This window comes from Aquarana catesbeiana, linkage group LG09 (genome assembly GCF_042186555.1).
Source record: "Aquarana catesbeiana isolate 2022-GZ linkage group LG09, ASM4218655v1, whole genome shotgun sequence".
Lineage (NCBI taxonomy): Eukaryota > Metazoa > Chordata > Amphibia > Anura > Ranidae > Aquarana > Aquarana catesbeiana.
Window position 1 is genome coordinate 149,737,292 of NC_133332.1, and position 12,972 is coordinate 149,750,263.

A 12,972-nucleotide genomic window follows, 5' to 3' on the forward strand; every position below is an offset into this window, starting at 1 on the left:
ATCATCTGAGGCTATTCACTTCAGTGGGTATAGGAGAAGGTTTACAACCACTTTAAGTTTTTTTTTTTACCTATAGTAGTCAATTGCCCAGGTCTAGGTAAATTGGTTCAGGTATTTCATAGCCATGCTATGATGATAAGCAGGTATTGACAGAGTCATAACCTGTAAGCTGTTAAATTATTAACCATATGCCCACATACATGTCTGTGGAAAATAGGGATTCTCCAGTTAATGCTAAGTATAGAAAAAATATTTATTGTAAATTTACAGACATTTAATGGTACTCTGATGTATGGAGACAGTAATGTACCATTGTTAAGTAGCCTTTGGCAATTATATAAAAACAGATTACATTTGTCTGCACTAAAAGTCAATTTCTGATTGATTATTATGTGCTACTGCTCTTTGTTTCATTTTATAAATGCAGGGCTTTGACATTTGACGATTTAATTAAAAATGGAGAATGATACATTTTACAAACATTATTTGTTTCCTTTTGTGTAGTTATGGCTGTCCAGGATATAATTGTTATAGCCAATGGGAATGATCATATAGTTATTGGTGTATCACTTTGCACTCTCCGGTTTTAGTAAATCAACTCCACTGTGCCTACAACAGTGCAGCTCCAAGACTATTTGGGACAGTGCTGTTCCTCTGGATTTCAGATGCAGCCACCCCCCACCCCCTGATAGATAATTATTGGGCAGAAAACCATCCACTGTGTGCCCTTCTGATGTATGCTTGACTCTGTTATTAAGAAGGAACATAAAATATTCTAACTATATAAACTTGCGCTAATGGTGTGACAAATAGGCATATATAGGAATGAAAAAGTGCAGCTGCTGTACACAAAGTACTATTCACTTGGCAACCAAAATAAGAAAAACTACAGCGCTAGCAAACACAACATTAATGAATATAATAAAAAACAATAAAACGTGAATGCCCATATAAAGTGACTGATTTGCACCAATCCAAAAAGTGCAAAGTGCTCCAGAATTTTCAAGGTGCGCAAAAACACCCCCTCCTGTGTCCCCACTTACCGAATGGATCGGACCCCTAGCTTTTCAGTATAGGGGTCACTTCAGGCTTAACAATGGTGGCCAGGGATGACAGTTTGGCATCAAATCATTAGGCAGATGTCACTTGTTATAGATACTCAGCCGAGATATTTAGTACCCAAACGAAATGAAAGGAGGGGACTATAGTGAAGTACCATTTGGCAATAGATTTATTGCGCAAACAAAAATGGATACTTACAGAAAAGTAAGATAAAATCAGGCATCAAACGTTAAAGAACTGTAAATACAAAAACGCCATTCATAACCGGAAGTGACATCTGATAGCCTCGGAACCGGAAATTACGTCAACGCGCTTCGCCCTCCCACAGGGCGTCATGGCACCCTGTGGGAGGGTGAAATGCGTTGATGTAATTTTCCGGTTTTGATTTTATCTTGCTTTTTGTAAGTATCCATTTTTGTATGCGCAATAAATCTATTGTCAAATGGTACTTCACTATAGTCCCCTCCTTTCATTTCGTTTTGGGTACTAAATATGTCAGCTGAGTATCTATAACAAGTGAGATCTGCCTAATGATTTGATGCCAAGCTGTCATCCCTGGCCACCATTGTTAAGCCTGAAGTGACCCCTAGACTGAAAAGCTAGGGGTCCATTTCATCCAGTGAGTGGGGACACAGGAGGGGGTGTTTTTGCGCACCTTGAAAATTCTGGAGCACTTTGCACTTTTTGGATTGGATCAGTCACTTTATATGGCATTCACTTTTTATTGTTTTTCATTATATTCATTGATGTTGTGTTTGCTAGCGCTGTAGTTTTTCTTATTTTGACTCTGTTATTAGTGTTTAACTTTCCTAACTTGTCACCCTCTGTCAGGTAAGAATTGTCTAAATCACATCTGAAAGCCTCAAAAAGGACAGGGGCATGGTTAGTGAAAAGATATCAAGCCTCTAGTAAAAGGGGAAAGCTCAACTGCAGAGGTGCAGAGAGGAAGGCTTTCTTGCTTAATAGATGTACTATGGCACATTGTATGGTACTTTTAGCTTTATATGTTAAAATGGGATTGAGATTCGCATTGAGTCTCTGTCTATCAACAGCGCCACATATTGCCTTTTAGTTTTTAGGTAAGTAGTGTCATGTTCCCTTCCTCTACATGACAGTGCTTGATTTAAGTGCTAGGTTATTCACATTGCTCTGTGAAAAGAAGGGTTAGTAGGTATCTGTCACAAAAGAGAAGTGACTGATAGAAAGGAAACACAAAGCATTACACGAGTTTTGTGAATTGGTTGGAGACATAAAGCAGTTGCATCTTCTGACATCATATCATGCTTACATTGAGTGAAAACATTGTATTTTACTGGTTAGACTCAACTGCACCATCAAAAGTAAACAACAGTGGGAAAAATATTCCAGTAAAAGTTATTTTGTAAGGTAGAGAGCACTTGACATTCCTCATCTAAATAAGAAATTTACATCTTTCTTAAAAATCTTTATTAAATTAATACTTTACACCTTTTTAAGAATAGAAAAAATAAAAATGTGATTTGTAATCAAAGTAAAGCTGCAGCTAATAAGACAGCATTTTCTCCATTTTTGGTTCCTGTATGTAGTTTGTATTCTTGTAATTACACTATTACACAATTCTAAGATCAAGTGACAGTGAAAATTAGCATTTATTGCTTAACCTTTAATTTCATTTAATACAGAACTCTTCCAAATCTTCACAAGCGCCATCTCCATGGGGAGGCAATGGAAAGTAAGTGGATTTTTTTCCTTCTAAGTGGTCGTTCATAAAACTGAATTATTACTGAGTAAAATACAACATTGATGGTGGAGGAATGAAGGTCAGCTCTCAGGTTACAGACAAATATATCAGAAAGTCAAAGTCAACCACCCAAAATGTCTGAAAAGTTAATGCAGGGTTGCTTTAAAATTCTTGAACAATTTGGTCCTTAAACCAAATGATAGTCATAAAACCACTGTTAATTAGATAGCAAGTACTGTGTCATTTCAGAAAGTCAAAGTAAAGTTAACCTCCATAGCAGTGATTTTTTTTAGCGATTGGTTCTTTAATGAAAGAACAATGAATAATTCATTGATATATGGACAGTGCTATGAAATAAAACTAAACCTAAATTGTGGTTAAAATGTGAAGATGCTTAATCAGCCAGTTATCAAATGAATCAATCTTTATTTTAATGATGATATACCCATGCTTAAAAATAATCTGTAAAATTAATAGAATGCAATTATGCTTTGCTGGGTAATAATGAATAAAAGGAATCTCAACTAGTGCAGCTCTGGTGCAAAATATATGTTGAATAATACATTGTAACTAGGGAACAAGTGTAAAGTTGTAACATTATTTGTTTTTTTTCTGTTGTAAAATAAACATTTTAAAAAGAGGACACAGTAAATACATTTAAAACTTGAGAAATTATTTTAATAGTGTATGTGTCACAGTAAAAAAATGATGCAGCCAACAAGTATAAAGTGTTTGCACCTCAAGATACTCAGATAAACCTACAGCTGCTTTATTGCCCCCTCTAGCTGGCAAAGCTCCAACACTTCTTGGTAGCATCAGAACTTGTTTCCTCTTCCCTGCTTCCCTGCATATCTTTTGGCCCATCACAATGCTGGGCTGTCTCACTGGCCAAATGGACTGTGTGGGAATGCCACTAGAAGGAAGTTCCTTGCCAGTTAAGTACAGCCTGTGATTCAGATGTATAGGGAGCAATTAAAGCTGCTGCAGGTATGTGCACCTAATTTGCAGAAAAGACAGAGATCAAAAATTTAAAAAAAAAATCTTGGCATTTTCAGCCGAGTACACAGCAGTGTTTACATCTGCCGTGCTGGACGTGATGTCATAATGTCGCACCCGGGCCTCCAAAAGTCATAGAGACTGCCGGGGACCATCTGTTCCGCGGTTTTCTCTATGGTTAACTTCCGCCGCCGGCAGATTCCTTCTCTGGCTCGCCGGTAGCACAGGCGAGCTGGTACAAGCACCGGAGGGCGATGGGAGGAAGGCTCATCCCCTCCCGCCTCTTTAAAGACAGTTAAGCAGCTGAACAACAGCTATGATTATTTTTATGGTGCAGGGTATCCCTGGCTGAAAATAATGATATCTGAATGATGCCGGCAGCTACCGCCATCATTCAGATATCTCCACTCAAAGTCCATGAAGACCTTGGGCGGGAGCGGTATTAAACTCAAAAACAAAAGTTAATTATATTGCAGCTTACTAATTCCCAGATGTGATGGCTGCATTAGTTTTCCGTTTTGGCATTTTTTTCCTTTATTTTCATCTGAAGATCTGGCCAGTAAGTCTGGTTTATTATTATTATGTTATGCTGTATTGCCATATAATACACCAAGGGATTACAGGAGTATGTGTATAACTTAACAGAACTTTTGGCAGTTACAGTATTCCCCATGTATGTATCCCAATGGTGTACTTAGCTACTTGGTCTGACTTTTATGTTAAGGAACATCTATAGTCACAGTATGCACTTTCATTTGATAAAATCTGCATTTTAATTGCAATACAAACAATAGTTAGTTTTGACAATCCAATGTAAGATTATTTGAAAAATCTCCTTTCATGTTGTGAGTGCTGCTTGCCTGCTGGTCATCTCTTCCTACAACTTTCTTGCAGCTTCTCCTCTGCTAATTCCTTTGTTTTTTTTCTTCAAATTTTAAGGAATAAATATCCGATGGTCCCTTGCTACCCATAAGAGGTGAGTCCTGTAGTGACTCCGCCTCCTGAAACTCCTCCTATCAGCACCGCTGTAGTTCACAAGTCAGGCTCTGTGAATTCTGTGACACAGCAGTGCATATTTAGAATATGAATATGTGAATATGTGTCACTGCATTCAAATGTGTGGGATTCATCAATGAGTAAGTTTTCAGGTTACATGCACACTGGGCTTAAAAAATGCCAGTTCCCTTGGCAGAAAACAAACACTCATATAGAGTGTTTTTGTACACATGTTTAGGCACGTTTAGGAGTGTTAAGCATTTTTTTTTTGCCATAAAGCTCCAATAAAAAGTGGTAACCAGAAGGGGTTCTTTTTCCTGCCTCTAAACATTGAGCTGCTTCCACAGGCAAAACACACAACTCCCGTAGAAGCAGTGTTTCCTAAGCCAGTGTGCATGGAGCCTTAAACTTCAAGATTGTTCAGATTAATAGCAGTATAATGCAATGTGGAAATTAATATATGAGTTTCCATTTTATATATACACTGTACATATATATATATATATATATATATATATATACACACACACACACACACACACACACACACACACACACACACACACACAGATGCAATATATATATATATATATATATATATATATATATATATATATATATATATATATATATATATATATTCACCAGCCACTTTATTAGGTACACCTGTTCAATTGCTTGGTAACACAAACTGTTAATCAGCCATGGCTGCAACTCAATGCATTTAGGCATCTAGCTGTGGTGAACATGATTTGCTGAAGTTCAAACCAAGCATCAGAATGGGGAAGAAAGAGGCTTTAAGTGACTTTTGAATGTTGGTGCCAGATGGGCTGGTCTGAGTATTTCAAAAACTGCTGATCTTCTGGGATTTTCACACACAACCATCTCTAGGGTTTACAGAGAATGGTCTGAAAAAGAGAAAATATCCAGTGAGCAGCAGTTGTGTGGACGAAAATGCCTTGTTGATGTCAGCAGTCAGAGGAAAATGGGTTGAGATGATAGAAAGGCAATAGTAACTCAAATAACCACCTGTTACAACCAAAGTATGCAGAAAACTATCTCTGAATGCACAACACACTGAACCTTGAAGCGAATGGACTACAGCAGCAGAGGACCACACCGGGTGTCACTCCCGTCAGCTAAGAACAGGAAACTGAGGCTACAATTTGTATAGGCTCACCAGAATTGGACAATAGAAGATTGAAAAAATATTGCCAGGTCTGATAAGTCTTGATTTCAGCTGCGACATTCAGATGGTAGGGTCAGAATTTGGCATAAACAACATGAAAGCATGGATCCATCCTGCCTTGTATCAATAGTTCAGGCTGGTGGTGTAATGGTGTGGGCGATATTTTCTTGGCACACTTTGGGCCCCTTAATTGAGCATCATTTAAATGCCACAGCCTATCTGAGTATTGTTGCTGACCATGTCCATCCCTTTATGACTACAGTGTACCCATCTTCTGATAGCTACTTCCAGCAGAATAATGCACCATGTCACAAAGCTCAAATCATCTCACCACTGGTTTCTTGAACATGGCAATGAGTTCACTGTACCCCAATGGCCTCCACAGTCACCAGATCTCAATCCAATAGAGCACCTTTAAGATGTGGTGGAATGGGAGATTCACATCATGGATGTGCAGCTGACAAATTTATAGCAACTGCTTGATCCTATCATGTCAATATGGACCAAAATCTCTGAGGAATGTTTCCAACACCCTGTATGCCATGAAGAATTAAGGCATTACTGAAGGTAAAAGGGGGTCCAACCTGGTACTAGCAAGGTGTACCTAATAAAGTGGCTGGTGAGCATATATATATATATATATATATATATATATATATATATATATATCCATAACATCTTTGATGAGGGCACGCTAACATTTTTTTGTCACATTGCCTGGAGATGGGCTTTAAAGACAACCTGAGATTACTAGAAGATTTTTCATCAGTTTCAAGTAACGGGCGATTGAATGCATGTGGCAGATATGAGCATAGATTAAAAACTAGCTCAAGCCGTTCAGCTGCAGCATAAAAGTGAGACATAGAGAGCACCTTGGCTTTCTTCAGGGAGTTAAATTATCAAGTATAATTCAGAAGCAGTTTCTACACTGCTGGCACCCCGCTGTCTATGTGCATGAGAGCGAAGGCCTTTTAATATCCAGCGGGTTTTTTTGCACCAGGTGATTGCTAATCACCTCATATGGAATTAAGCGCCTCTCTGTAATCAGTATTAGTTCTGCACCAAATACACGCTTTTCATTTTTTTTCTTTTCTTTTTTTTTTGCTAAACTCTATGGAAAGACTCATCTGTAATTACAAACAATTTCCCATACCATTTCCGAAGGAATTGTATAGAAATGTTCGTAATTCTTGCTTGCTTTCTGCTGACAATAAGACGCAGCAGGGGCCTTTTATGAGTCGTGCGATGACGGTCATGCTGGCTGTGTTTGGAGGAAATTGCCATTGTGGTTTTCCCAAAATGCTAAAATAATAGGCTTTGTGTTATCTGTTGAGATCTTTTTTTTCCTGGCTACCAGTAGCACTGATAGAATTTGGCAGCAGGTAGAAATTCATAATAACTATCAGAAATCCAGAGGTCTTACGTTGTCTCTCTTTAATATAGAGCAAGCAGAATAAAGGAAAATAAGTAACCCCCTTTTTTTTTTTCACCTTTATCAACTGCGATTAACAATAAAATGCTAAAGCTTTTAGTATGTGAATCATCTATACACAGCTATAGAATCTGAAGGGAAACCAGCAGCCTTTTCATAACATTACTGAAAAGAGGCACCTTGCTGGAATGTATAATACATGTTTGTTTTGGTTCTGATTTTCTAAAAAAAAAAAAAAAGACATAAAGGATTTCAAGTGTTCATTTGGTTACTCACATGGATGCTGTTGGAAGCCTTTGCTAAAAATGTAGGAGTGCACTTTAGTATTATTATTAGATTTTAGAAGAAAAGTGTTCTAAAATGCTTTGATGGTGGAATCAGGAAATGTGGTCAAGTTAATTTACTAATATCTGTACTGTACTATTAAGATTCATTTACAAAATGCTATTATAATATATATATATATATATATATATATATATATATATATATATATATATATATATATATATATATAGTGGGGACGGAAAGTATTCAGACCCCCTTAAATTGTTCTCTCTTTGTTATATTGCAGCCATTTGCTAAAATCATTTAAGTTAATTTTTTTTTCCTCATTAATGTACACACAGCACCCCATAGTGACCGAAAAACACAGAATTTTTGACATTTTTGCAGATTTATTAAATAAGAAAAACTGAAATATCACATGGTCCTAAGTATTCAGACCCTTTGCTGTGACACTCGTATATTTAACTCAGGTGCTGTTCATTTCTTCTGATCATCCTTGAGATGGTTCTACACCTTTATTTGAGTGCAGCTGTGTTTGATTATACTGTTCGGACTTGATTAGGAAAGCCACACACTTGTCTATATAAGACCTTACAGCTCACAATGCATGTGAGAGCAAATGAGCATCATGAGGTCAAAGGAACTGCCTGAAGAGCTCAGAGACAGAATTGTGGCAAGGCACAGATCTGGCCAAGGTTACAAAAAATTTTTGCTGCACTTAAGGTTCCTAAGAGCACAGTGGCCTCCATAATCCTTAAATGGCAGATGTTTGGGACGACCAGAACCCTTCCTAGATCTGGCCGTCTGGCCAAACTGAGCTATTGGGGGAGAAGAGCCTTGGTGAGAAAGGTAAAGAAGAACCCAAAGATCACTGTGGCTGAGTTCCAGAGATGCAGTCAGGAGATGGGAGAAAGTTGTAGAAAGTCAACCATCACTGCAGGCCTCCACCAGTCAGGGCTTTATGGCAGAGTGGCCTGACGGAAGCCTCTCCTCAGTGCAAGACACATGAAAGCCCGCATGGAGTTTGCTAAAAAACACCTGAAGGACTCCAAGATGGTGAAAAATAAGATTCTCTGGTCTGATGAGACCAAGATAGAACTTTTTGGCCTTAATTCTAAGCGGTATGTGTGAAGAAAACCAGGCACTGCTCATCACCTGTCCAATACAGTCCCAACAGTGAAGCATGGTGGTGGCAGCATCATGCTGTGGGGGTGTTTTTCAGCTGCAGGGACAGGACAACTGGTTACAATCGAGGGAAAGATGAATGTGGCCAAGTACAGGGATATCCTGGACAAAAACCTTCTCCAGAGTGCTCAGGACCTCAGACTGGGCCGAAGGTCTACCTTCCAACAAGACAATGACCCTAAGCACATAGCTAAAATAACGAAGGAGTGGCTTCACAACAACTCCGTAACTGTTCTTGAATGGTCCAGCCAGAGCCCTGACTTAAACCCATTTGAGCATCTCTGGAGAGACCTAAAAAAGGCTGTCCACCAAAATTTACCATCCAACCTGACAGAACTGGAGAGGATCTTCAAGGAGGAATATCACAGGATCCCCAAATCCAGGTGTGAAAAACTTGTTGCATCTTTCCCAAAAAGAATCATGCCTGTATTAGATCAAAAGGGTGCTTCTACTAAATACTGAGCAAAGGGTCTGAATACTTAGGACCATGTGATATTTCAGTTTTTCTTTTTTTAATAAATCTGCAAAAATGTCAACAATTCTGTGTTTTTCTGTCAATATGGGGTGCTGTGTGTACATTAACCACCTCAATACAGTGCACTTACACCCCCTTCCTGCCCAGACCAATTTTCAGCTTTCAGCGCTCTCACACTTTGAATGACAATTACTCAGTCATGCAACACTGTACCCATATGAAATTTGCGTCCTTTTTTTCACACAAATAGAGCTTTCTTTTGGTGGTATTTAATCACTAGTGGGTTTTTTATTTTTTGTGCTATAAATAAAAAAGACCGAAAATTTTGTGAAAAAAATGCCTTTTTCTTTGTTTCTGTCGTAAAATTTTGCAAATTAGTAATTTTTCTTCATAAATTTTGGCCAAAATTTATACTGCTACATATCTTTGGTAAAAATAACCCAAATTAGTGTAAATTATTTGATCTTTGTGAAAGTTATAGAGTCTACAAACTATGGTGCCAATCACTGAAAATTGATCACATCTGATCACACAGATGTACTGATGGTCTATCTCATTTCTTGGGACACTAACAAGTCAGAAAAGTACAAATACCCCCTAAATGACCCCTTTTTAGAAAGTAGACATTCCAAGGTATTAAGTAAGTAGCATGGTGAATTTTTTTAAGTTGTAATTTTTTTCCCACAATTCTTTGCAAAATGAAGATTTTTTTTTTTTTTTTTACAAAATTGTCATATTAACAGGTTATTTCTCTCTCAGAGCATATGCATACAACAAATTACACCCCAAAATACATTCTGTTACTCTTCCTGAGTATGGCGATACCACATGTGTGAGACTTTTACACAGCCTGGCCACATACAAAGGCCCAACATTGAAGTAGCATCTCCATGCGTTCTACGAGCATAAATGACACATCTCAGTTCTCAACTACCTATTACAATTTTGAAGGCCCTGGAGCACCAGGACAATGGAATTGCCCCCAAAATGACCCCATTTTGGAAAGCAAACACCCCAACGTATAATCTATGAGGCATAATGAGTCTTTTGAACTGTTCATTTTTTTCCAGAAGTTTTTGGAAAATGTGGAAAAAAATGAAAACGCATTTTTTTTTACACAAAGTTGTCCATTTATCAGATATTTCCAACACATAGCATGTACGTAGCAAAGATGACACCCCAAAATACATTCTGCTACTCCTCCTGAGTATAGCGATACCACATGTGTGAGACTTTTACACAGCGTGGCCACATACAAAGGCCCAACATTGAAGTAGCACCATCAGGCGATCTACGAGCATAAATGACACATCTCATTTCTCAACCACCTATTGCATTTTTGAAGGCCCTGGAGCACCAGGACAATGGAATTGCCCCCAAAATGACCCCATTTTGGAAAGCAAACACCCCAATGTATAATCTATGAGGCACAATGAGTCTTTTGAACGGTTCATTTTTTTCCAGAAGTTTTTGGAAAATGTGGAAAAAAATGAAAACGCATTTTTTTTTACACAAAGTTGTCCATTTATCAGATATTTCCAACACATAGCATGTACGTAGCAAAGATGACACCCCAAAATACATTCTGCTACTCCTCCTGAGTATGGCAATACCACATGTGTGAGACTTTTACACAGCCTGGCCACATACAGAGGTCCAACATCCAAGTAGCACCATCAGGCGTTCTAGGAGCATAAATGACATATATAATTTCCTGGCAACCTATCATTTTTGAAAACCCTTCATATTTCTAACACATAGCATACACATACCAAGAATTACAATCCAAAATAAATTCTTTTGCAGAAAGGGTAAAAAAAAAGCATTACCTGTGCTTTTAGTAGTATACACAGAGAAGAGCACTGGTCCAGGCAGCAGGCAGGGAGGTGCTTAGCGACAGCAATATTAACTATCCAGGCAGCAGGCAGGAATATTGTCTATAGTCGGCACAGCACAGTCCATAGAAATTGTCCAGGCAGAGACAGCCAGCACAGCCATAATATTGGTCCTGGTACACTGTTAACTGCAGACACTCATTATTGTACCGCTCTCCAGCCCTTCATAAACATAATGCCTCCTGCTACAGCGAATTATTTGCATAGTCCAGGTAGCGGTGTGGTCCATTCATGCAACAGGCATGGGCATGGTGGCAGTAAGTCAGCAGCAGGCTGAGGGCCACAATCAGGTAAGACCTGTGCACAGGGGCACAGGGGTAGAGGCTTCGACCCACCCAAATCTCTATGAAGCCTCCGGACTCCAGTACCTAATTCCGAAACCCGGAGAAAACAAAAATAATTGTTTTCTCCAACCGGAAAAACAATTCTGGAGCCCCTCACATATGTGAGACCCCTGTGTACTACAGTAGCAGGGCAACAGATCAGTCCAAGCGGTAGGCAAAAGCATAGTACATAAAACAGGCCAGGGTCGGTTCACATGTAAGCAGTCCAAGCGGTAGGCAGTAGAGTAGTTGATAAAACAGGCCAGGGTCAGTTCACGTGGAGGCAGTCCAAACGGTAGGCAGAGGCATAGTCACAAAACAGGCCAGGGTCAGTTCACATGAAAGCAGTCCAAACGGTAGGCAGAGGCATAGTCAAAAAACAGGCCAGGGTCAGTTCACATGGAAGGCAGTGGCATGGTTATTTGGGAAAGAATGGAAAATGGTCAGCACAGATGATGAAAATGGGGAAATGGTTAAAAATATTGGCTAATATTTTATGGATGTATGATAAAGTTGGAAGCATTCACCGATGCAAAGGCCAGGTTGGGAGGGACACTGGGGACAATGGTAGCTGGTATCTTTTCTAAATCCTCTTTTGGTGCACACGCGACATTTTTTTTGCCATCTTCGGCCTGCTTCAGATGGTGGAATGCTGAAGGGGAAGTGGCGCTCATGGAGTCGGCAAACAGCCTCAGAGCGAAGGTCTTCTGGGGGGGTCTTTGGTGATAGATGAGGGACGTGACAACTTCTTCTATGAATTTTAGGAAGGGGGCGGGGCTTTCAATGGATTTGGTGTAGACTACGTAGGAATTGTAAATGGCCAAATGGATGAGATAAATTGCTACCTTCTTATACCAGAATCGGGACCTCCTTATTGACAAATAGGGCTGAATCATTTGATCGTTAAAACCTACCTCCCCATGTAGAGATTATAATCTTGGACACATGTTGGCTTTTCAATGGGACCTTGTCTTCTTTGTACCTCAATTGCAGTGTCTTCATGGATGGTGGACATCATGTGCACGTCCCTCTTATCCTTCCACCTCAAGGCCAGCACTTCGTTGCATCTCAATGATGCTCTTTCCCCACTTCGCAGCTTTTTGTTCGCTAAAGATTGTGGGAAGCCCTTTCTATTTTTTCTGGAGGTTCCACAGGCCAGGGTTTTTGCAGTGTATAAGTGTTTGAAAAGGGGCAGGCTTGTGTAAAAGTTGTCAACGTAAATGTGATATCCTTTGTTTAGAAGTGGGTATGCCAGGTCCCATACAATCTTTCTAGTTGTGCCCATGTAGGCCGGGCACCCAGGGGGCTGGAGCTGGGAATCTTTTCCTTCATATATGCAGAACGCATACAAATATCCCGTGGCTCTCTCACATAGCTTGTATAACTTTACTCCGTATCTGGCCCTTTTGCT

At 39.3% G+C, this 12,972-nt stretch overlaps 1 protein-coding gene across 2 annotated transcripts in view; it reads left to right on the plus strand.

Moving 5' to 3' along the window:
* Positions 1–12,972, plus strand: part of AFF2 (ALF transcription elongation factor 2) — a 976,027-nt gene that overhangs the window by 929,619 nt on the left and 33,436 nt on the right. For both annotated transcript variants that reach the window (XM_073599267.1, XM_073599268.1), the window contains one exon: positions 2,724–2,773. In XM_073599267.1, the coding sequence (XP_073455368.1) occupies positions 2,724–2,773 (50 nt within the window). The remainder of the gene's footprint in view (positions 1–2,723; positions 2,774–12,972) is intronic.